This window comes from Saccopteryx leptura, chromosome 1 (assembly GCF_036850995.1).
Source record: "Saccopteryx leptura isolate mSacLep1 chromosome 1, mSacLep1_pri_phased_curated, whole genome shotgun sequence".
NCBI lineage: Eukaryota > Metazoa > Chordata > Mammalia > Chiroptera > Emballonuridae > Saccopteryx > Saccopteryx leptura.
The window spans coordinates 57,689,108-57,715,189 of record NC_089503.1 but is presented as its reverse complement, the minus strand read 5'-3'; the positions used below and the strand labels follow the sequence as shown (position 1 = coordinate 57,715,189).

The 26,082-nt window shown below is 45.1% G+C and overlaps 1 protein-coding gene across 1 annotated transcript; it reads right to left on the bottom strand.

Annotated features, from left to right (window-relative positions):
- Positions 1-1,006: 1,006 nt before the first annotated feature.
- On the bottom strand, positions 1,007-25,688 carry LOC136388873 (T-cell ecto-ADP-ribosyltransferase 2-like). Its single transcript, XM_066360682.1, has 4 exons — positions 25,638-25,688; positions 24,461-24,540; positions 23,071-23,815; positions 1,007-1,577 (listed from the first exon to the last, which is right to left on the bottom strand). Exons 2-4 carry the CDS (start codon positions 24,521-24,523, stop codon positions 1,501-1,503), a joined length of 885 nt encoding a protein of 294 aa, XP_066216779.1. The 5' UTR covers positions 24,524-24,540; positions 25,638-25,688; the 3' UTR covers positions 1,007-1,500.
- Positions 25,689-26,082: the final 394 nt, after the last annotated feature.

The window sequence follows — 26,082 nt, the reverse complement described above, 5'->3', positions numbered from 1 at the left end:
CTGGAGGCGAGATCCCTGTTTTTCCAGTCTTGCCCACTGTTAGGCACCTGGGGCTTCCTGCCCTGGTGACCTTTCCTGACTAACCTAGTCCTTGCTCTGCTGGTGTCTAATTGACTCCCACACTTCTAATCTGGCCTGTGTTCATCCTTTATCAGGTGAAGTTCTGCTTTATTTATACCCTAGGTATTTTACAACAATGTGCATTTATGAAGTAGGAATTTTACAGATAAAGATCTCACACAGACAAAAAAGGAATGCTTTGTTCTGTCAAATGGGTTATTTCCCGCTAAAGCTGATCCACAATCATGAACTTTGAATGACCCCCATATGTCAGATTTTAACTGGGAAAAAATTTAGGATTTATTGTATCCAGTTATGCGCAGAACTATGGACTCTGTCCTATCCAGAGTGCTAGTTTTCATTGCTTAATTGGAATAACCCCACCTAACACTTCATTCTCCCACCCCTTTTCCCTGGTGTTTTTCTTTCCCTTGTTTCTTACCTGTTTGATTCTTTGACAGTAAACTACATAATCTCAGTGCCTTGATTGTAAAATTGGGAAAGAATATAAGTTATCTCCTGGGGTTATTATGAGGGCTAAATTACTAAACATGTAAAGTGCTTAGAATAATGAGCACCCAATACATTTTGAACAATATTATTGCTATGCCAAAATTTATATTCTTTATAGTTGGTGCTTTTTTGATCTTCTTTAGGAGATACTTTCCCAATCAATAGGGAACTCTTATTAAGTTAATTGACAGAGTTTGGTAACTGCTTGAGTTTTCAGCGGGGTGGTGCAGGAAGAAGAATTTACCTAACACAGCTCTTGTATTTCTGGCTAAATCAATCAGCACTACAAGGAATTTGTGAGTACAAGATGTGAACCTTCTCAACTTTAGAAATGCCAGCATCACATCTAATGCCTTGGGAGAATTTCTTAGAAAAATAATACAACCTGTAGAAAAATCTAGACACAGAAAAGGTGTGATTATAAATGGTTTATTTCTTTAGATTATAGCATTCATCACAATTAAATTGCATCTTAAAGACTGTTACTACTGAAAGTGCATAAAAGCATTGCTATTTATTTATTTATTTATTTATTTATTTTTAAGATTTTATTTATGGAGAGGAGAGAGAGAGAAAGGTAGTAGGGGAGGAGCAGGAAGCATCAGCTCATAGTAGTTGCTTCTTGTTTGAACCTTGACCAGGCAAGCCCAGGGTTTCGAACCGGCAACCTCAGCATTCCAGGTTGACATTTTATTCACTGCGCCACCACAGATCAGGCAAAGCATTGCTTTGCAATCACAGCAAAGTGTCATGAAACTAAAGAATTTGGTAGTAAATTTGAAGACAGGAAGCACACTTTTTCAGTCAGACCCAGTAGATCCCTTAGATGCCTTGGGGACATGAGCGCTAATGTAAGCCACAAAAAACAATTTTGTGTCCTTTCTTTCCTAGTACACTGTGCAGAACCAGGCACCAGGCAGGGGAGGGTCACAGCTCAGCAGGGAGGAGCAGCAGGACCAGGAGGCCAGGCAGCAGCAGAATGGATGCAGGACTTTCTGTCCTTCCTGTGGGAGGAAGAGAAGGAAAGGTTTCTCTATGGGGTTTCTTAAGACATGGGCCTACCAAACTTTTTAGTTTTAACCAATGGTCAAAGCAGCAAGAGGATGGGCCTGACCTGGGGTGGCACAGTGGATAAAGCATCAACCTGGAATGCCGAGGTCATTGGTTCAAAACCCTGGGCTTGCCTGGTCAAGGCACATAGGGGAATTAATGCTTCCTGCTCCTCCCCCCGCCCTTCTCTCTCTCTCTTTCACCCTCAATCTCACCCCCACCTCCCTAAAATGAATGAATAAATAAATAAATAAACAGCAAGAGGGTGGGCTCTAGGGGTTCCCCATACCTGACTAGCAATTAGACTCCCCTTTTGCCTTTCAGGGATTCCTGAACTACTCAAAAATACCAGAGGGAGTGAACTGTGAGGACACATCCTTCTGGGTCTCTGAATGTAAGGCCATCTTGAATGGACTGAGCTCTTAGGCCTTATGGGCCCCTCCGTCCCTCCCATCACCACTTCCCAGGCCCTGTGCTCCCAGCTACGGGAGCCTCAGTAAAGAAAGGCTTTCCTCACCTGGGGCCTGTAGCTCCCTGGTCACTGGGGGCCCCTCAATGCTTGTCTTGTCCACCCAAGAATATGTTTCTGGGTCTAGACCTCATAGATGTTCATCTTATGTAGCAATATATGTACTCTGTTCACCACTGACCAGTGTTAAAATTAACTGGAGTTCTGACTCTGGGTGGGATCTGACTTCCTTTCCTGGGGTTCTCAGCTCAGCCGGCCTGAATCTGAGTGCACGTCAGCCCTGGGCCTGCGGTGGACTGCAGCAGCTTTCCTCAGCTGGACTGTTTGTCTCGCTGTTCTGTGTTTATTAGCCTTGATCCAAATTCAAAATTGCTACCTGTAAAAAGCTCAGAGTTTCCCAGCAGTCACTCTCTGTGGTCCCATTTCTACCCCAAACGTTTCTCTTGTTTCTGGCAGCTGTTCTGAGCATAAAGCCTAATTTAATTGAAACTTGCTGTATGCTCAGTCCCTCTGCATCTCATCCAATCTGGCTGGACCCTGGCATCTCAACAAGATTTAACTGTTAGGGTTAAATTAGCCCCTGTAAAATTCAGATTCCCTTCACCCAACTTCTTTCCAGGACTCAGACCAGACATTCTCATCCCCTACTGTAAGGTTATAGTTAATTTGTTTGCTATTATCTCGCTTAATGGCTTCCTGGCCTTCGTTTTGATATGTAGCAGAATGTTTGCCTTTGTAGAAATGTCAGGGAAAGCTTGTATTAGGGAGGGGCCTGACCATTAGGGGAGTTTAAATCACAGTACAGTGGTACCTTGAGATACGAGCAGACCAATATATGAATTTTTTAAGATATGAGCTGTGACTCGGTCCATACTTTTGTTTGAGAACCAAGCGAAATTCTGAGATACGAGTCATGATTTGGGAAGCTGCCACTAGTTGGCGCATTGGCACACAGGTCCAGTATCGGCAGCACAACACCAGCATTTCGTTCTTTCTCACGTGTTACCTGCAGAATCAAGTTGAATCTCGTGCGCTGTACTCATTCTTGCATCAGTTTTGCATTTTTTACTAACTTTTTTTGTGTGCTATCATGGGGCCGAAGAAAATTAGTGTAAAAGGACAGTGGTGAGAAGGAGAGAATGATGTCGATAGAAGTAAAGCAAGAAATAATAGAAAAACATGAGCATGGTGTACGAGTGATTGAACTGGCAAGGCTGTACAACTGCAATACATCTACAATTTGTACCATCCTTAAACAAAAGGATGCCATCAAAAGCACAAATCCAGCGAAAGGAACTATAATTCTGTCCCAATTAAGGACAAATATCCATGAAGAAATGGAGAAGCTTCTGCTGGTGTGGGTGAAAGAGAAAGATCTAGCAGGAGATACAGTGACAGAGACTATAATATGCGAAAAGGCACATATTGTTTACGGCGATTTTAAGAAGAAAGAACCATCAACCTCAAAAGAGGCAGCAGAAGATATGTTTAAGGCAAGTCACAGCTGGTATGAAAATTTCAAGAAGAAGTCTGGCATCCACTCGGTGGTGAGTCATGGTGAAGCTGCGAATGCTGATGTTAAGGCAGCTGAGGAGTACATTGCACATTTTGCTGTGCTTATTGCAAAGGAAGGCTACATCCCCCAACAGGTGTTCAACTGTGATGAAACAGGATTATTTTGGAAAAAAATGTCCCCCAACAGGTGTTCAACTGTGATGAAACAGGATTATTTTGGAAAAAAATGTCCCGGAGGACTTTCATCACCGCAGAGGAGAAGAAGCTACCAGGCCATAAACCCATGAAGGGCCATCAGACCCTTGCATTGTGTGCAAATGCTAGAGGTGACTGTAAAGTAAAGCCACTGCTAGTGTATCATTCCAAAATACCTTGAGCCTTTAAGACTCACAAGATTCTTAAAGAAAAACTGCATTACAGGTTATATGACACGCCAATGCTAGGGCATGGGTTATGCAGCAGTTTTTTATTGAATGGGTAAATCTCATCTTTGGTCCTAAAGTGAAGAAATATCTTCAAGAAAATAAACTCCCGGCCTGACCTGTGGTGGTGCAGTGGATAAAGTGTCAACCTGGAAACACTGAGGTTGCCAGTTCAAAACCCTGGCTTGCCTGGTCAAGGCACATATGGGAGTTGATGCTTCTTGCTCCTCCCCCCTTCTCTCTCTCTCTCTCTCTCTCTTTCTCTCTCTCTCTCCTCTCTATAATGAATAAATAAAATCTTTAAAAAAAAAGAAAAGAAAAGAAACTCCCGATGAAAGCATTACTAATCCTTGAAAATGCCCCAGCCCATCCACCTAGTCTTGAAGATGACATTCTTGATGAGTTCAAATCGTGAAAGTCCTCTACTTCCCACCCAACACGACTTCAATCTTCAACTTATGAATCAGCAGGTCATTTCCAACTTTAAAAAGCTTTACACACACACACACACACACACACACACACACACACACACACACAAAAGCTTTACACAAAGCACTCGTTCCGCTGCTGCTTTGAGGTGACTGAGAATACAAATCTAACCCTTCGAGAGTTTTGGAAAGATCACTGCAACATTGTGATATGTTTACACATTATTGACTTGGCATGGCAAGAGGTTACAAAAGAACCTTGAACTTGGCATGGAAAAAGTTATGGCCTGATGTTGTTGCAGACAGGAACTTTGAAGGATTCGAACCAGAGACCGAGACCAAGGTAGAAGCGCTGGAGGAGATTGTGTCCCTCAGAAAGTTGATGAGTCTGGAGAAGGTAGATGAGGGTGATGTAAACGAGCTCATCGAGGAACATGAGGAGGAATTTTCAACTGAGGAGTTGAAGGAGCTACAGATGATGCAAGATATGGAGCTTCTGCAAGAGATTAGTAGTGAGGAGGAGGTAGAGTCGGAGGAAGTGATTTCTACAAGCGAAATTAAAGACATGCTGGCAATGTGGGAGAAGCTTTCAAGTTTCATTGAAAAGAAACACCCAGAAAAAGTTTCAACTGGTTGTGCTTCAGCACTTTTAATGACACTTGTTTGTCACATTTCCGTAACATTTAAAAAGGCAGGCAAAAGCAAACCTCTTTGGATAGATTTTTATTCAAAAGTCCTGCAAGTGAAAGTGCCAAAAGTGCAGCCAAAATGGCAAAAACAGGCGATGATTAAATGAAAAATACATAATGTTAAGCTTAGGTTAAGTTTAAAGTTAAGAAAATGCATTGTTTTACAATTAAGTTTTTGTGGTTTTATTTTCAGTAAAGAAAGTGCAGTTTTAGTTTTGTTTAAAGTAAAGAAAATGCAGTTTTAGTGTACATTTAGTGTAAAGAAAGTGCAGTTTTAGTTTACGTTTCTACAGTGCCTGCATCCCTTCCTCCCTCCCTCCTCTGCCATTCACCTCTATTAGCCACACTCGTCTGTCTCCAAGGTAAGAATACAGTACTAAATAACACTTTTTTTCGCCTGACCTGTGGTGGCGCAGTGGATAAAGCGTCGACCTGGAAATGCTGAGGTCACTGGTTCAAAACCCTGGGCTTGCCTGGTTAAGGCACATATGGGAGTTGATGCTTCCAGCTCCTCCCCACCTTCTCTCTCTGTCTTTCTCTCCTCTCTCTCTCCCTCTCTGTCTCTCTCTCTCCTCTCTAAAATGAATAAATTAAAAAAAATTAAATAACACTTTTTTCTTTTATTTCATATATTTTGTTATGCATAGGCAAAGTATACATGTGTGTTTCTTAATTAAAAACGTATTTTTTTCATAATTTAGGATGGTTTGGGGATGTTTCACAGGGCTGGAACGAATTAAATCTACTTCAGTTATTTTAAATGGGAGAAATTTGTTTGATATATGAGTTGACTGACTTATGAGCTTGGTTACAGAACGAATTAAACTCCTATCTCAAGGTACCACTGTAGTTGTTTGTGAAAGCCTCATCACAGACTCAGGTCTCCCAGGAACCTCTTGGCTGTCTTCAGAATTTACCAAGGACATCAAGCCTGTACTACATCAAACAGCTTGTGTTTCTGCAGCAGGATTTCCCCTCCTCCTGCTCAGCATCGAGTCAGTGATCAAGGCCACAAACCTCTGAGCCTGTCCAAGTGCAGACAACTGCAATGTCAGCCGCCCCTATATCTAATGGTCTCTCCCGCAGCTCGGGGGCTGACACACTTTCACTAGTCTCAGCCTGCTTGTATCTAGTATCCAGGCTCTTTTAAAATAAACTTTCCTTTTGGAACACACCAGCCTCGTGTTTTCAGTTGGTACCACAGTTTCTGCCTTTCATTCTGGTGCCAGAACCCGGGAGGTGTGTGTGCCAGAGACAAGTCGAGGGTTTAATCCCGACCCCGGGAGGGGTGAGGTTTGCTGCCCGGGAGCGGTGGACTAACCCCTGGAACCTGCCTCCTTTGCCCATGGAGTTGAGGGACTAGTCCCTCCAGCCCCCCACCCCTCCCCTCTGGCCATACCTCCTGAACCCACCAAGAAGGGAAAACTCCCTTTCCCTGCATGGAGATGAACTGAAAACTGGACACCAGGATAAATACCACCCTCTCATTTTGCCTCACCACATCCACACCAGGCAACAATCACATGGGTGAGTGAACCTAGCAGCTCTATAAGTGGGAATTTCCCAACCCCTCCTGCATCTCTTATCCTGCTGTCCAGGATGGTTCCGAAAATTCCACATTGGTCAGAAGGGTGTTTCTGGAATTTGCCGGACATTTGTCTCCAGCTGGACTGCTGTATGGGGATGCCTGGAAAACAGCTAGTCTCTAGTTCCAGTGGGCCTAAGACAGCAGGGACGCCTGCCTTGTGCAATCGCCTATCCCGCCGTCCAGGATGGTCCATTTCCTCATTGTAGACTGCTAGATGCTCATCCACCACATCATGGGGAACGCTTAGTCAGCCATTCCCAAGACAACGCCTCTAGGCTGTCTCCTAAAGAAGCTCCAAACCCTTGGTTTAGTCCAGGATTTCAGGCCATAGTGCCTTATTTTTTACTGCAACACAGCTTGGCCTCAGTATGAACTGGATAATTCGTCCAAGAGGCCTGAAAATGGCACTTTTTATTTTTTATTTTTTTACAGAGATAGAGAGAGTCAAAGAGAGGGATAAAGAGGGACAGACAGGAAGGGAGATAGATGAGAAGCATCAGTTTTTCGTTGTGGCACTTTAGTTGTTCATTGATTGCTTTCTCATATGTGCCTTAACTGGAGGGCTACAGCAGACCGAGTAACCCCTTGCTCAAGCCAGTGACCTTGGGTCCAAGCTGGTGAGCTTTGCTTAAACCAGATGAACCTGCACTCAAGCTGGCGACCTCAGAGTCTCAAACCTGGGTCCTCGGCATCCCAGTCCGATGTTCTATCCACTGCACCACTGCCTGGTCAGGTTGGCACTTTTGGTTTTAACATCATGACTGACCTTAATAATTTCTGCCGGCAGAATCAAAAGTGATCTGAAATCCCCTAGGTCCAGGCCTTTCTTGCACTCAGATCATGACCCACTCTCTGTGATTTTTGCTCTCCCTCTCAAATATTCCTTCTCCACTTAAAACTGAAAGAGCCCCCTGCACTGGAGGACCCTTCTAGAGTTTCCTCCTTCGACCCCGCCAATTATAGACCCCCCTCCTCTTGCTCCTCCTTCTGCTCCTCTACCTCCTGATTCCCGGGACACAACCCCGTGGCAACCAGAGCCCCTCCCTATTCAGTGCTGCCTCCCCCCTCCTGCCCCCCGATTTTCCTGAAGCCGCCTCTTTCTTCCCCAGCACACACCTTCTCTGGGAAGTCTTCGGCCCTGCTCCCTCCCTTGCCTCAGTCCCTGTCTTAGAGTGCCCTTTATGGGAGGTAGCCGGGGCCAAGGGCATCATCTGATCCATGTCTCCTTTTCCTTAACCGACCTATCGCAAATATCTAAACGCCTCGGTTCCTTTTCCACTGACCCTACCAACTACAGAAAGGAGTTTGAATATCTCACCCAGTCCTATGAATTAACTTGGCATGATCTTCATGTAATTCTCTCTACAACTTTAACACCCGAGGAGAAGAACCTTAGTTGGACTCATGCCCAGGCCCATGCTGACTCTATCCACCAGCAAGAGCCCAATCAACCAGTAGGCGATGAGGTTGTTCCCACCTGTGATCCCCATTGGGATTACCAGGCAGAAGGGACAGGTAGACGAAACCGGGACCACATGGTCCTCTGCCTCATAGAGGGCATCAAGAAGGCAGCCCCTAAGGCTGTAAATTATGAGAGGTGAACGGAGATCACCCAGCACCCCACTGAAAATGCTGCTCTCTTCCTCTTGTGCCTCACGGAGGCCCGTCAGAGATATACTACCTTAGACCCCTCTAGCACAGAAGGACAATTAGTCCTACACATGAATTTCATTTCCCAGTTGCACCCAGCATTTGGTGCAAATTATAAAAGTTAGAGGATGGCCCTCAAACCCCTCAATGGGATCTTTTAAAACTGGCCCTTAAGGTCTTTCTTTTTTCTTTTCTTTTTCTTTACAGGGACAGAGAGAGAGAGTCAGAGAGAGGGATAGATAGGGACAGACAGACAGGAACAGAGAGAGATGAGAAGCATCTATCATCAGTTTTTCATTGCGACACCTTAGTTGTTCATTGATTGCTTTCTCATATGTGCCTTGACCATGGGCCTTCAGCAGACCGAGTAACCCCTTGCTTGAGCCAGTGACCTTGGGTCTAAGCTGGTGAGCATTTTTTATTTTGCTCAAGCCAGATGAGCCCGTGCTCAAGCTGGCAACCTCGGGGTCTCAAACCTGGGTCCTCAGCATCCCAGTCTAACGCTCTATCCACTGCGCCATCGCCTGGTCAGGCCCTTAAGGTCTTTAATAACTGAGATGAGGAGACAAAAAACAGAAGGTACCATGTTTCCTCATGTATAAGATACACCCTTTTCCGAAAAATTTGGGGTCTAAACACTGGGTGCATCTTATACAATAGTTATAGATTTTTTTTACTTGCATTTCCCACTTTTTTGCACTCATTTCTTTTTCTTTTGACAGAGATAGAGAGAGAATCAGAGAGAGGAACAGACAGGAAGGGGGAGAGAGATGAGAAGCGTTAATTCCTTGCTGCGGCACCTTAGCTGTTCATTGACTGCCCTCTCTTATGTGCCTTGACTGGGGGGCTCTAGTAGACCAAGCGACCCCCCGCTCAAGCCAGCGACCCCGAGCTCAAGTCGGTGAGCTTTGCTCAAACTAGATGAGCCTGCGCTCAAGCTGGCGACCTCAGGGTCTGGAACCTGGGTCCTCTGCGCCCCAGTCCAACGCTCCACCCACTGCACCACTGCCCAGTTAGGCATGCTCATTGTTAAAGACAGTGGTTTGTCATCAGACACAGATGAGGACAAGCTAATGTATGGGAGTTTTGACAGTGATGAGGAGTTGTATGAACTTGATGATGAATAAAATTTGAGTTCAATAACTTTATGTAATACATTCTTTTTCAAATTTTGGGCCCCAAAATTAAGATGTGTCTTATACATGGGAATGTCTTATTCATGGGGAATACGGTAGCTGAATATCAGATGCTAGCCTATGCCATCAAGGCCCGCAGAGCCAGCAGTGCCAAAAGCCCCGAAATAGTCAAAATGGCCTTCAGGCCAAGGGCCAAGATAAAAATTATGCGCCACCAGGACCTGCTTCAAGTGCAGCAATGGTCACTGAGCCCGCAAGTACCCTAATCCAGGCCAGCCCCCAATGCCTTGCTCCCTTTATGGTGGGCCTCATTGGAAGTCGGACCGGGATAGGGCCTCTCTAGGTAAGACCCCATCCCTTCCGAGGCTGGCCGGCCCCGCCTTTCCAGAGCTAATAGGCCTGGCCACTGAAGACTGATGGTGCCTGAGGACAGATGCCCCAACATTCATCACATCTTCTGAGCCTCAGGTGACCTTGGTGGTAGCAGGTAGGCATGTTTCTTTTCTCTCATTGACACAGGGGCAACCTACTCTGCTTTGCTTGAATATAGAGGTTCCTTAAGGGACTCGGGGATCTCAGCTGTGGAAATTGATGGCCAGGTCTCCCAGCCCTGTTCCGTTGCTACTCCGTCCTGCTCTTCAGGAGCCCAGATCTTTACTCATGCCTTTTTAAATCTGCCCTCATGTCCCACACTGCTCCTAGGATGAGACATCCTGTCTACACTACATGTTACCCTCACTTTCCATACTAATCCTGGAGACACACCAGACCTTTCCGGATCAGCTACCTTTTACTTCTCTTACAAACAGCTGGGAACCATTTAATGGGAACTTCTCTGACTTTTCCCAGCTCCCTGGTAACCCCTTCAGTGTGGGACATCAAACTCCCCTCTACAGCCCGTCACCATGCCCCAGTTCAGATTAGGGTTAAGGACTCCAATCAGTTCCAATCTCAGAAACAATATCCCATCCCAGCCCCTGCACAACGAGGGCTCAAACCCATTATCACTCGCTTGTTCCATAACGAACTCCTCTGCCCCACTGATTCCCTTTTCAATACCCCAATCCTCCCTGTAAGAAAACCTGACGGTTTATTTCACTCAACATAATAGTTTCCAGGTCCCTCCATATTGTTGCAAAAGGTAATATTTCCTCCTTTTTCATGGCCCCATAGTATTCCATTGTATATATGTACCACAGCTTTTTAATCCACTCGTCCACTGATGGACACTTGGGCTGTTTCCAGATCTTCGCTATTGTGAACAATGCTGCCATAAACATGGGGGTGCATTTCTTTTTTTTAGTCGGTGATATGGTGTCCTTGGGATATATTCCTATTATGTTGAGTGAAATAAGCCAGGCAGAGGAAGAAAAATATCATATAACCTCATTCATTTGAGGAATCTAAGGAATAACGAGAACTGAGGAACGGAATTGAGACAGAGGAAGGATCAAAGGGACGAGAGGAAAAGAGGACAGAGGGAAAGGGGATGATAGGATGGGATAAACCTGAAGGGAAGGGGGGAGGGCGCTGTAGGGAGGAGGGCAAAGGAGATGTTCAGGGGAATACGGGGGAGGGGGATGCATTTGGGGTGACCCTAGAATCTATGTAAATACAATTAATTAAATTAAAAAATAAAAACCTGATGGGTCCTATCGTCTGGCAAGAACTTCGTCTCATCAATCAGGCAGTACAACCCTTATTATACCTGATTGTTTCCAACTTAAATACTGTTCTCTTCCAAATTCCAGCTGAAACTTCCCACTTTACCTTATTAAACCAAAAGGATACTTTCTTTACTATTCCCTTACATCCTAACTCACAAAACCTCTTTGGCTTTACCTGGACTGATCCTGACATGCACCTACCCCAGCAGCTCACTTGGATGGTCCCACCCCAGGAGTTCCAGGATAGTCCTCATCTTTTTGGACAGGCCCTAATGACCGATTTACAGGTTTTAGATTTAGGACCCTCTACCTTTATATGGTATATTGATGATTTACTCCTCTGTAGCCCCTCAGAGAACAAGATTCAAAAAATCAGACTGCCCACCTTCTCAACTTCCTTGCAGAACAGAGTTACAAAGTATTCCCCCAAAAGGCATCCCAATAGTCACATACCTAGGTCTAGCCCTCACTCCTACCTCCTGAGGAATTACCCCAGAACAGCTCTCCCTCACCTCTTCCCTGCCAGTCCCCAAAACAAAGCAGGAGGTCGTCTTCTTTCTTGGTCTAGCAGGGTATTTCCAATTGTGGATTCCTTCCTTCGCTCTGTTAGCCAAAGCTCTTTACCAAGCCACCAAGAGAAATCTTTCAGAACCCATTGACCCAATGGGTCCCATCAAGACTCCCTTTCTCCAGTTAAGACAGGCCTTTATCTCAGCTCCCACTCTAACTCTACCAGACCTCTCCAAGCCATTCATAGTATTCACTGATGAATGGCAGGGCAACACTGTCGGACTTTTAGGACAATTAAAAGTACCCTTGCTACAGGTAATAGCATATCTTTCCAAACAACTGGACCCTTTAGTCCTAGGCTGGCCCCCTTGTCTAAGGGCACTGGTGGTGGCTGCCATCCTTCACCCTAGAGAGTCAGAAATTGTGTCTCCATAGTTCACTAACCATCTATCCTTCTCACAATCTGAAGGATATGCTTTCCCAGTGCCAGGCGCAAAACCTAATGTCACCCTCCAGGATCCCACCAGTCACCCTTGGCATCTGATCACCACTGAATCCAGCCACTCTCTTACTCCTACCCTTCTGCTCTGAACCTCTATATTCACACTCTGACCTCCTGCTCTTACTTTACCCTGTTTCTCCATCTAACAGACACCCCTCTAACCACTGCAGATCAGAGGTGGTACATTGTGCTGGATATTCTATTGTCTCCAGCACAACAATCATTGACGCTTTCCCCCTCCCTATTGGCACCACCTCACAGAAGGCTGAATTAATAACCCTTACCAGAGCCCTCACCTTAGCAGAAGGAAAAAGGGTTAATATTTATACTGATTCTAAATACACCTTCCACATCCTCCATTCACACACAGCTATCTGGTCTGAAGGAGGCCTCCTAACCACAAAAAACCCCTATTATCAACAGGAAATTAATTGCCCAACTGCTTAGTGCAGCCCACCTCCCTCAGGCAGTAGCTCTTACCCACTGCCTGGGTCACCAGGCTCTCAGTAACCACATTGCAGCCAGCAATAACTTTGCCGACAGGACAGCCAAGCAGGACACTCTCCAGCTGCTCCAGGGCCAATTCCTTTCCCTAGCCTCATTTTCTATCGCCTATAACTTAGAAGAACAGGCAAAATATACTGCGAAGAGGCTCACAAAACAGGGCCAGTGGTTCCTGCATGATGGCCACTTTATTCTACCTGAAGCCCAGGCCGACAGTATCCTGCAATCTTACATAACTTATTTCATGTAGAGTAAAGATCCCTCCTGCAGCTGCTAAAGCCTGTCTGTCAAGCCTGTAGCCATGGCCACCATCATAGCCACCTGGCCGATGCAGGTTCACATTTGATTCAGACAGACGGTAATGAAACGACGGAGCCAAGAATTGATGGGCCATTACTTTTAATCCTAGCTTGCACCCAGCTGGTGAGAAAATACACACAGTGGGAAAACACTTCCATTTCCATTCAGGGCTCCCAAAGCCACTGACTCATCCTGGTATTCCTAGAATCAAAGGCCCCACCAGCCTCATTTACCTTTGTTCCCCATCTCCTTCTTTTTGCACAAACTCTGCACAAACTGGCTTCTCCTTCGGCACTCTGCCATCTTGGCTGCCTCTCCTCTGCAATGCTGATGGCAGGATCTGAACAAGAGTGCCCCTGGTCTGCCTCATTTTATAGTGTAGAAATTAAAGCCTTTAAGCCAATAGACAAATAAGGAAGTCTCTGATACAAAGCCACTTATCTGAGGCATAAATGGGATTCCTCATAAGAGTGCACTACTCCACATCATGCAACAGTCAAGGGTGTGGGGAAAAGCTTAGTGTTGAGATCTTAGTATTAAAAGGGTGGGAAAGACTTAGTCTTAAAACCAAGCCTTAGCTATAAGGACCTTGCCAGCCTACAGCCTGTCTCCCACACCCAATGTAAACTATAAGCGAGCAAACATATATATGATATTTACAAACTTATTTGACTAACACTGTCCTAACCTGCCTGCAGCTGTAGGCTGCCTGCTAAGCATATGGCATTTAAAACTTGCTATTCTGTCTCCCCTCAGGGGAGTCTCAAACCTCCCACACTTTCTACTCATCAGGCTCAAGGACATGTCCCTGGCTAAGACTGGCAGGTCAATTTCACCCACATACCCTCTGACAAAAAATTACGCTACTTAAAAAAAAAAACTATGCTACTTACTAGTTTTTGTTGATACCCTCTCAGGATGGGTTGAGGCCTTTCTAACAGCCTCTGAAGAAGCAGACACAGCTGTACTAAGGCACTGCTAGAGCCCATTATCCCCCTGACTCATTCTTCCTAACTCTATCCAGTCAGATAATGGACCCGCCTTTGTCAGCCAAATCACTCAACAGGTCTACCCAGCCTGAAGCATCAAATGGTTCTTACACTTCCATATGGGCCTTAGTCTTTAGGAAAGGTAGAGAAGGCTAATTCCATCATAAAGTCCCAACTAACTAAACTGTCCCAGGAGACCAAATCGTCCTGGACTGTAATCTACCCATGGCCCTTACGTGAATGAGAGCTACTCCTAGGGCACCCACCTTTTACAGCCCCTTTCCACTCATGTACGGTTGTACTTTCTTGCTAGGACCACTTCCAACCCCTGACCCTGACCTATTAGGAAATTACCTTCCTTCTTTACTCCTTACTTGAGTTCTTACTTCAGGAGGCTACCGATCAGAGTATGCCACCCCCCACTTCCAGTTCTACACAGGAATGCCTCGCTGGCACCCAGGTGTTTGTCAGCCAGACGGGACCCAAAGATAGGCTACAACCCAAGTGGACAGGACCGCATACAGTCATTCTCAGTACACCTCCTGCTGTTTGTGTTCAAGGCCTCCCCTGCTGGACCCATCGCACACGGGCCAAGGTAGTCTCTCATGAGAGCAAACTCTGGGAGTCTCAGGTAACTTCACCAACTTCAATTCAACTAACCTGAATACAGGAGGAAAATCTACCATAACTTGTCCAACCTTGGATAGTTAAAACATCCTCTCCTGATTATTGACTCTACTTATCCTTTCTTTCCTTTTTCTATTTTTTGGTTTATGAGATCCTGACTGTTGGGCAGATAAAATGTATTATGCTCATTTTGTTAAAGATGACGCTGCCCACATGGAGGCCGTTGCCCAGGTGATATTAATGTGTGTCTCTGTGGGCTGTGGGCAGGCAGGATCCTTGTGACCTGGAACTTTGTTTTAGGATTAAGCCTTTCCCATCCTTTTTGATGTGGAGTGGTATAATCCCATCATGCCCCAGATAAGTGACTTTGTATTAGAAACTTTCCTATTTTGTATATTGGATTAAAGGTTATGAATCTACACTATAAAATGGGGGCAGAACAGGAGCTTGCTCTCTTGGTTCCTGAGATTAACATTAGAGGAGAGAGCAGACAGGAGAGCAGAGAAAGGCCACATGGAGGAGGCCAGGAGAAGCAGCCAAGATGTTGGAGTGCTAAGTGAGAAGCCAGTTTGTGCAGAGTTTGTGCAGGGAGAAGGAAGGAGATGGTGAACAGAGATGAATGAGTCTGGTGAGCTAGAAACCTTTGATTCTAGGAAACTCGGATAAGTCAGTAGCTTTGTGAGCACTGAATGTGAGTGGGTTTTGGAGTCCAGTGTGTGTTTTTACTTGCCCGCCGGGTGCAAACTAGAATTAAAGACTATGGCCCACCAGTTTTTGGCTCCGTTGTTTCTTTACCGACTGTCCGAATCCAATGCGAACTTGCATGGGCCAGGCTGCTGTGATAGTGGCCCTGGCTACTGGCTTTACACTGACATACCCATAACTTCATTTCTTTGTTAACAAATCCTCAACAAATCCTCTCTATTCTACTATAACTCTCCCATTAAGGGTTTACATCCTCACACTCCAATGGGACTCCTACTTAATAGAGTATTTAGCCTGGGGAAGCAATTTCCCTACTACTAATTTTCTCCAATCATCTAGTCACTCTTCCACCCTTATTTCTTTCCTCCTCCTCAGTAGTGTTAACAGTGTAAATTCTGATACCACTCTAAAGTCCTTTCTAACTCCTTTAAATTTAGAAGAATCTCTTAGTCTCACATACTCCCTCCTAAATAAAACAAATCCTACTTTTTAGCTCAGGATTGCTGACTCTGTCTCTCCCTATTGTCCTCTGCCTATACTGCTGTTCCAGTACCTCTCACTCAATGGGACACCATTAAAACAACTCTAGCCCATACAGAACAAAAGAGTACTACTTTTTCTGAAGTGGCAAGCTCCCTCCTTAATAACTATATAATTGCTCAAGCTTCCTGAGTCTCCCTACTTTTCCAGACTTATGCCAACTATTTAAAAACACTCCTAACTCTCCCCCCTATAAGAAGCCCTGTTGCTCTACACACTCTCCTACTAAGTCAAGTCCCCCACTCCCACGCTTCTCCAGAACTTCAGGAAACACTTTAGTTGGCCATCTGCCAAAAAAAGCATGCAACTTTACTAAAAACAGATAGACTACCAGGCTTCTCCTGTGTTAGGGCAAAATGTACTCTAAGGGCCCCAAATGGCCCTCTTTCCACCCTTCCTTAGTCAGTAGGTGATGACCTATACTTAACCTTAAAGTTGATCAAACAAGAGCTCGTTACCAATGGAGGCAGAAACCGAAACAGAAGAATACCACAAGCCAGAATCAACAGAAACTGCCAGAAGGTGGCAGCAGACTATACAACTAACCTTCTCACCCCTGCTCAGTGCTGACTCTCTTATTGGACTCAGCCCACCTGCATCCAGGTGTTTGGAATAAATCCTCTTTTCTACACTTTGGGCTCTGTGTGGTTGATGTGACTCTGTTGTAAGGTACTGTAAAGCCAGTGGCCACGGCCAGGGCCACTATCAAAGCAGCCTGGACCATGCAGGTTTGCATTGGATTCGGACAGTCGGTAAAGAAACAACGGAGCCAAAAACTGATGGGCTGTCATCTTTAATTCTAGCTTGCACCTGGCGGGCAAGTAAAAACACACTGGGGCTCCAAAACCCACTCACATTCAGTGCTCACAAAGCTACTGACTTATCCGAGTTTCCTAGAATCAAAGGTTTCTAGCTCACCAGCCTTGTTCTCCTCAGTTCCCCATCTCCTTCCTTATCCCAGATACAAACTCTACACAAACTGGCATCTCACTCAGCACTCTGCCATCTTGGCTGCTTGTCCTGGCCACATGGCCTCTTTCTGCTCTCTGCTCTTGTTGGGCAGATAAAATGTATTATGCTCACTTTGTTAAAGATAACACGAGGAGGCCGTCGCCCAGGTAATATTAATGTGTGTTGGGGTGGGCTAAAGGCAGGCAGAATCCTTGTAGCCTGGGGCTTGGTTTTGGGATTAAGCCTTTCCTACCCTTTTTTATGTAGGGCGGTACAATCCAATCATACCTCAGAGAAGTGACTTTGTATTAGAGACTTCCCTGTTTTGTATATTGGATTAAGAGTTTGGATTTCTACACTATAAAATGGGGACGAAGTGGGAGCTTGGGCTCTTGGTTCCTGAGGTTAGCATGAGAGAGCGGAGAGAGTAGAGCCAGCAGCGGAAGGTCACGTGGAGGAGGCTAGGAGAAGCAGCCAAGATGGCGGAGTGCTGAGTGAGATGCCAGTTTGTACGCAGTTTGTATCTGGGATAAGGAAGGAGATGGGGAACTGAGGAGAATAAGTCTGGTGAGCTAGAAACCTTTGATTCTAGGAAACTCGGATAAATCAGTAGCTTTGTGAGCACTGAATGTGATTGGGTTTTGGAGCCCAGTGTGTGTTTTTACTTGCCCGCCGGGTGCAAGCTAGGATTAAAGACTATGGCCCACCAGTTTGTGGCTCCGTTGTTTCTTTACCGACTGTCCGAATCCAATGCGAACTTGCATGTGAATGGCCACGATGGTGGCTCCTGGCTTTACAGCTCTGCTCTCTCCTCGAATGATAATCTCAGGAACCAAGAGCGCAAGCTCCCGCTCTGTCCCCATTTTATAGTGTAGAAATCCAAACTCTTAATCCAATATACAAAATAGGGAAGTCTCTACTACAAAGTCACTTCTCTGAGGCATGATTGGATTGTACCACTCCACATCAAAAAAGGGTGGGAAAGGCTTAATCCCAAAACCAAGCCCCAGGCTACAATGATCCTGCCTGCCCCCCAACACACATTAATATCACCTGGGCAATGGCCTCCACGTGGGCAGCGTTATCTTTTACAAAGTGAGCATAATATATTTTATCTGCCCAACAGGTACCAAAAGCTGAAAATTGATATTAATATTCTAGGAGGAAAGGTCAGGCTTTCCTGTCCCATCCCTCCTTTAGGTAGGGGAGGGAGAAGAATGTAGAAGTTTCTGGCTTGTGAGAACAATGGGTCATTCAGTTTTAAATCTAAAATAAAGGTTAACCTAGAAACTTCTTCTCTTTCAATAGGAGGCAGAATTTACATACCACCTTGCATTGATTGTAGTTCCTCCCTCTTCCTGGAATCTTGAGGGTAAAATACCTCTAGGCTAGTGAGGGAAGATGAACCCTGAAAGATTTGTAAACATTCTTGTTACCTTGAAAGTCTTAATGTTTCTGTGTATCCCCTAAACCAGGGGTCCCCAAACTTTTTACACAGAGGGCCAGTTCACTGTCCCTCAGACCATTGGAGGGCTGGACTATAAAAAAAATTATGAAGCCCTGGCCATTGGCTCAGCGGTGCAGCGTCGGCCTGGCGTGCGGGGGACCCAGGTTCGATTCCCGGCCAGGGCACATAGGAGAAGCGCCTATTTGCTTCTCCACCCCCCCTCCTTCCTCTCTGTCTCTCTCTTCCCCTCCCGCAGCCGGGGCTCCGTTGGAGCGAGGATGGCCCGGGCGCTGGGGATAGCTCCTTGGCCTCTGCCCCAGGCGCTGGAGTGGCTCTGGTCGTGGCAGAGCGACGCCCCGGAGGGGCAGAGCATCGCCCCCTGGTGGGCAGAGCTTCGCCCCTGGTGGGCGTGCCAGGGGGATCCCGGTCAGTGCATGCGGGAGTCTGTCTGTCTCTCCCCGTTTCCAGCTTCAGAAAAGTACAGAAAAAAAATTATGAACAAATCCCTATGCACACTGCACATATCTTATTTTAAAGTAAAAAAACAAAATGGGAACAAATACAATATTTAAAATAAAGAACAAGTAAATTTAAATCAACAAACTGACCAGTATTTCAATGGGAACTATACTTCTCTCACTGACCACCAATGAAAGAGGTGCCCCTTCCGGAAGTGCGTTGGGGGCTGGATAAATGGCCTCAAGGGCTGCATGTGGCCCACGGGCCATAGTTTGGGGACCCCTGCCCTAAACAAATGTTGCCAGCTTGTACCATGATGTCATGTTCTCCCCCGCTCGTGTGTGATCAGGGGTATATAAACAGCCCCTGAACTGTTTTTGGCACTGCACGATTTGGGCTTGCAGATACCCTCTGTCAGCCATATGTGGCCAGCATATTTAATAAATCTCCTCCTCTAATAAAACTCTTCAAAATTCATCTGGACTGGGTGTCTCTACGTGAACTTGATGAAATGAGGTACAGTGCCTTTCAGAATTTGGGGTTGCGGTACTTTATAACAACTCTTGCCGGGTCCTGGACCTTTCATCCTGAGGCAAATGGCTGCTTCCTTCAACCAGTTCAGTTTTCCTCCTTGTTGGGCAGATAAAATGTATTATGCTCACTTTGTTAAAGATGGCACTGCCTACATGGAAGCTGTCGCTCAGGTGATATTAATGTGTGTTAGGGGCGGGCTGTGGGCAGGCAGGATCCTTGTAGCCTGGGGCTTGGTTTTGGGATTAAGCCTTTCCCACCCTTTTTGATGTGGGATGGTACAATCCCATCATGCCTCAGATAAGTGACTTTGTATTAGAGACGTCCCTATTTTGTATTTGGATTAAGGGTTTTGATTTCTACACTATAAAATGGGGGCAAAATGAGAGCTTGCGCTCTTGGTTCCTGAGATTAGCATTAGAGAGCAGAGCAGAGAAATGCCACATGGAGGAGGCCTGGAGAAGCAGCCAAGATGGCAGAGTGCTGAGTGTGAAGCCAGTTTGTGCGGTTTGTGCAGGGAGAAGGAAGGAGATGGGGAACAGAGGTGAATAAAGTCTGGTGAGCTAGAAACCTTTGATTCTAGGAAACTCAGATAAGTCAGTAGCTTTGTGAGCACTGGATGTGAGTGGGTTTTGGAGCCCAGTGTGTGTTTTTACTTGCCCGCCGGGTGCAAGCTAGGATTAAAGATGATGGCCCATCAGTTTTTGGCTCCATTGTTTCTTTACCGACTGTCCGAATCCAACGCAAACCTGCATGGGCCGAGCAGCTGTGATGGTAGCCGTGGATACTGGCTCTACACTCCTTTACTACATTACAAGCCCCTTCTTTTAATTGCTCTTACACTTCCTCTCCCTTTTCCCTTGGATCACCTCCTACCCTGGTGTTCCCTTTCACTTTCACGCACCCAATGAGCTATTACCCACCTCTCTCCCCTTATTGGAGCTGCAATAGCATCTACATTATCAGTCTGGACAACAGAATCCCAAGAAAAGAGCACACCTCCCTATCACCTTTCTCACCTCTTCTCAATTCATCTCTCTCCTTGCCTGACACAACAGGGAATATTTTTCCTCTGCAGTGAGGATGCCTACCTTTGTCTTCCTACTCACTGTAAAGGAACCTGTACTTTAACATATCTCTCTCCCAATGTTGATATAGCCCCCAATAACCAGTCTCTACCCATTCCAGTGATCCAGCAACTCCTGCACAGGAGGGCAGTGCAGCTCATCCCTCTTTTAGTAACACACAGCATAACTTCGGGGGTTGGGATAGGTACAGGAGGACTAGCCACAGCTCTGTATTACTTTAAAACCCTGTCAGAAGATCTACAAGAAAGCCTAGATAATATTGCAAAAATCTTAGTCAACTTACAGGACCAAATAGACTCTCTTGCAGCTGTTGCATTACAAAACGGGTGAGGATTAGATCTCCTTACGGCTGTAAAAGGGGGACTTTTTCTCTTCCTAGAAGAGGAATGATGCTTCTATGTCAATCGTTCAGGCTAGTTAGAGATGTGACTCATAAGCTAACTGAAAAGGCAGCTAAGATAAGAGAACATCAGTCCAGTGCCTGGGACACTTGGTTAAACAAGTTCAATTGGTATATGTGGCTACTCCCTTTCATAGGTTCCATATTCCTCCTCACACTCTAATTTTTGTACCATGTCTTGTATGTCTCCTAAATACTTCACCGACACTAATCAACAGGAAGCACCTATAAAAGTCAGAGACCTTCAGCCCTTTTCCATAAACAACAAAAGGCTGGAATGTTAGGGTTAAATTAGCTCCTGTGAAACTCAAATTCTCCTCACCCAACTTCTTTCCCAGGACTCAGACCAGAACATTCTCACCCCCTACTGTAAGGCTATAGTTAATTTGCTTGCTATTATTGCACTTAATGGCTTCCTGGCCTTCACTTTGATATGTAGCAGAATGTTTGCCTTTGCAGGAATGTCAAAGAGAGCTTGTATTGGGGAGGGGCCTGACCATTAGGGGAGTTTAAATCACCGTAGTTGTTTGTAAAAGCCTAATCACAGACTCAGATCCTAGATATATATATACCTAGGAGACTAACTTCTTGGCTGTCTTCAGAATTTACCAAGGACATCAAGCCTGTACTACATCAAAGAACTTGTGTTTCTGCAGCAGGATTTCCCCTCCTCCTGCTCATCGTCAAGTCAGCGATCAAGGCCACAAACCCTGATATGCTAATAATATAAACATGCCCAGGTGCAAGCAACCCCAATGCCAGCAATCCCTATATCTAATGCTCCCTCCCACAGCTTGGGGCTGACACCTTTTCACTGGTCTCAGCCTGCTTGTATCTAGTATCCAGGCTCTTTTAAAATAAACTTTCCTTTTGGAACACACCAGCCGTGTGTTTTCGGTTCATCCCACAGTTTCTGCCTTTCATTAACCTACTTCAGCAACAAATACTGGAGCCCTGATGCAACGCAGGCATTAATGATAGGCTCTGGGTACAGAGGAAACAGGAAGACAAAGTCTCTGGCATTAAAGAGATCACCAGACTGTAAACAAATTATCATAGAGATGGTGAGTATACCGCTGAGATGCATACAAGGTTCTCCATGGGAAAGAAAGACTGTATTTGTTGAGCAATATCTATGTATGAGGCAATAAGTTAAGAACTTCTTTAATTCTCAGACATACTACTGAGGTATTACTATTTGCATCCTCATTTTACAACTAAGGCAGTTAGGACACAGACTGCTCAGGTAACTTACCAAAATTACCAGAATTAGTGGTGGTTGAACTTGGATTACCACTGAGGTTGCCTCTCACTAAACCTGTGGCATGGAGGATGGTACAATATTTAATTTTGGTGGAAAGTATCAAGAAAGGCTTATGATTCGAAGTGATAGTTGAGCTAGATCTTGAAAGATAATTACTTTACTAAATTGATAGTGTTTTAGATTATATGAAATAAAACATAAAGTCAGAGACGGCAGGCCAGAAGGAATGATAGATGTAAATGCACAGAAACCTGAGAGCCAGTACACCCTGGGGGCGTTTGGTACAGGGAGGCAGCTCCTGAATGCGCTTTCTCATCCATCACAGGGCTGGACAGGTAATAGCCTTTCTCCACTACTATTTCCAGCCATTACTGATATGCCTCCACTGTGTCCTCTGATTTTACCATCTCTAAACATCAGTCAGTCTAGGCATCAATCCTGTGCATTAGTCTGCTATATGGCCCATTCATGTGAAACCTTTCAGTTGGCTTGAACACTATTAACCTGCGCTTCAATCTAGCCAGCTGCTCTATGGAAATGTCCTCCAACAAGCTCAGAACCTGTAAACTATCCACACTGGAAATCTCAAGGTCCACCATCCTGTTTTCTGCCCATACTCTGCTTCCACTCTCTTTCTCCTAGAATACCTCTTAGAGAACACCAGATCCTCAGCCTCCCCTGATCACCACAGCCACCTGCTCATTCAGGCACCCTCATCTCCTGTCAGGATCACTGCAGTGGCTACACTGTGTGTCTGCAACCAGGTCATCCAGCTCCCCTGAACCTTTCCTGTACCCTCTGACATATCAGTAGTTTCCATAACCCATGTTTGCAGGTGCCCAGCAGATCTTTCTGACTTTTCTGCACAGCAGGGAATTTGAAAGCTTGGCTGGACAAGAAACTGTTGGATCTGCACTCTATTCCAGCATATCAGCCCTGGCTTTTTAGGAACCTAATACTCTTCCGCAGTTGGTTGAAGGCCCCATCTCTGGTAGCAGAGCACCCCCTTTTCTGTTTCATGATGACCCAATCACTCCCACCTGGAACGTTGTCCCAGACTCACCTGAGCTGTTGCAAATGCTGTCTAATGTTCTTGAATAGTTAGTGGAACTGTAGAGGCAATTGAAGTTACTCTTAAAATTGTCTGGATTTCTAAGTGAAATTTCTCTGTAGGTTTTATCTGCGTCGTTAATGGCAACATCCCCATACATCTCATAGCCTGGAATTAGCACTTCATCTTCATCTTCATAAGAGAATGCTTGAATATGAACACCTAAGCAGGTTTTTATGATAAACAGTGTTCCCCCAATTTCAAAATATTTATCAGCTACAGATTTAGACAGTGACGTTGAGGTAAATTGGCCAAAACGTACCTTTCCTTTCCCACTGTAACCAAACTTTGTTTTACAGCCTCTATAAACTGTGTAACACTTTCTTTTTTTGAGAAGCTGAAGAGCTCTTGTCAAATAATAATGAAAGGCTTTGAATTGAAAGTTATGTGGGTTTTGACAGAATTCTCTTACAGCTTTGTTAAAATCCATTGCAATATTCCCAGTATAGGCCACTAGAGCTGTTCCATGAAAATTATTCAATTTATTTGAGTCACTTATTTTGTTCTTCTTGTTATTCCATTCTTTCTCTGCCCTTTTCCATTCATCTTTAAACTTTCTATTCATTGCCAGTTCTTCTTTTAAAAGCTGGGGTGCTTTTATCTCCATTTCTTCAGTACAACCCACATACTGATCATCGAATGCTTTGGGAGCCATGTCTAGCTTAATTGAATTAGCTTCACATTTTGAGCTGGTCACCTGTAATGAAGAAGTAGTGTCCTTTGACTCATTCGCATGTACTGGATGCTGCCCAGAGCCCAGAGTGTGGACTTCTTGCTCAGCACCAAATTTGACATGTTTCTGTCATAGAATTCATGTATGGTACACACATGAAGACCATCTTATTCTACTTTGAGTAGTGTAAAAAGAAAAAACTAGGCTTTGTTACTTTGTTTTATTTCCTGATATTTAAAAAAATCTTGGCCCTGGCCAGCTGGCTTGGTGGATATGTCAGTCTGGAGTGCAGACATCCCAAGTTTGTTCCCTGGTCAGGGCACACATGAGAAGCGACCATCTGCTTCTCTTGTCTTACCTCTCCCCCTACTCTCTATCTCCCCTTCTCACAGCCAGTGGCTTGATTAGTTTGAGTGTCATACCAGGACACTGAGGATGGCTCGGTTGATTCGAGCATAAGCCTCAGATGGGGGTTCCAGGTGGATCCCAGACAGGGCATTCAGAAGTCTGTCTCTCTATCACCCCTCCTCTCACTTAAAAAAAAAATCTTTTCAGATTCATGCTCTCTAAGTGGCTTCAGCCTCAGACTCAACTGTGGGAACAGTTTGAAAGATGTGAAGGGAAAGCGAGGTCAACAGGATGAGGGTGGGGGTGGGTGATATACGTTACCTGTTGTGTTAGCCACTGAGTTAGGATCAAGAAGTGAATGGCTATGGTTAGAAGAGAGGTCATCTCCAAGGTCAAAAGAACTGCAAATAAAGATAATGAAAGTGAGGTGTGAACATTAGTTTCACAGCAAATGTGCTGATGACAAGTTGTGCTGTTGACCACCACAGGTCAAGCAGCTAAATGTTTTTTTGTTTTGTGGGGGTTTTTTTTGCGTTTTTTGTTGTTGTTGTTTTTCTTTACAGAGACAGAGAGAGAGTCAGAGAGAGGGATAGATAGGGACAGACAGGAATGGAGAGAGATGAGAAGCATCAATCATCAGTTTTTCGTTGCGACACCTTAGTTTTTCATCGATTGTTTTCTCATATGTGCCTTGACCGCGGGCCTTCAGCAGACGGAGTAACCCCCTTGCTCAAGCCAGCGACGTTGGTCTCAAGCTGGTGAGCTTTGCTCAAACCAGATGAGCCCACGCCCAAGCTGGCGACCTTGGGATCTCGAACCTGGGTCATCCGCATCCCAGTCCGACGCTCTATCTACTGCGCCACCGCCTGGTCATGCACTAAATGTTTTTTAAGGAAAATTCTTCTTAAAGTTTTGTTAACGTGAGGTTTACCTGAAGTCGATACTTCTGAATATCTCTCAATATTGTCAACTTTTACTCCAATCAGGGAGAGCTAATATGCATGGAAGCTTTTGCGGTTTCTTAGTTGGAAGGAGAGGTAGAACTTGGTGTTGGGAATTGAGGAAATTGAGAATACTCCTGTTCTGGCCTGAAGAACTAGGTTTGAATAACCATAGAAAGGGAGAAAGCCCTTTTGTACAAGGGTCTATGAGACACAGAGACCATCAGTACTGCCTCAGGATCTTGGGGCATAAATTGCACAATCTAAGATCAAGTTTTTGGGTTTTTTTATTTAAGAGGGATGGGTAGATTGCATATCTGTTCTTCAACATGTTTCCTTTTTTGTCAGGTCTGATCATACTGTCTTACCTGGCATATTTCTTACACAAACTGACTTTGTGGCTTTGTCTCTTGATGTAACCCTCACAACAGCAATCACCCCTGTGTTCAGATCTTCTCCCAGTCCCATCCGAGCACCAGTCTATCCTCAGGGGCCTTCCTGGTTTCCTCACATTCAGAGACCTTCCCCTTCAGAGAACAGAATGAATTATCAGGTACCTGAGTTTCTGCAGCTGCTTCGTGATTCGGTCCTGGTCCGTCTCTGACAGAAGTGCCTGAGAAGGCAGTGCTCTGGCCTTTTTATATTTGGGGTGAGATGCACTTTCAATTTCAGATTAGATTTGGTTGACAGTGAGGGTGATTTATAAACTATTATCCACAAAACCTTCACATGGATGTTTATAGAAACTTTATTTATAATTGCTAATAGTGGAGGCAACCAAGATGTCCTTTATTGGTGAATGAAGAAATACATGCAGACAATGGAATATTATTTAGCACTAAAAAAATAAGAAGAGCTATCACATCATACAAAGACATGGAGGCACCTTAAGTGCATATTACTAAGTGAAAAAAGGCAGCGTGAGAAGGCTCCTTACTGTATGATTCCAACTACATGACTTTCTGGAAAAAGCAAAACTATGAAGACAGTAAAAAGATCAGC

What these genes read in the sequence shown, in the direction of transcription:
- LOC136388873 (XM_066360682.1), bottom strand. Translation starts at nt 24,523, where the DNA reads ATGACCTCTCTTCTAACCATAGCCATTCACTTCTTGATCCTAACTCAG. An exon ending in CTCAGTGGCTAACACAACAG is followed by an intron (nt 23,816 to 24,460) that starts GTAACGTATATC and finishes TCTTCATTACAG; the next exon opens with GTGACCAGCTCAAAATGTGA. An exon ending in CAGCATTTGCAACAGCTCAG is followed by an intron (nt 1,578 to 23,070) that starts GTGAGTCTGGGA and finishes TTCCTCCCACAG; the next exon opens with GAAGGACAGAAAGTCCTGCA.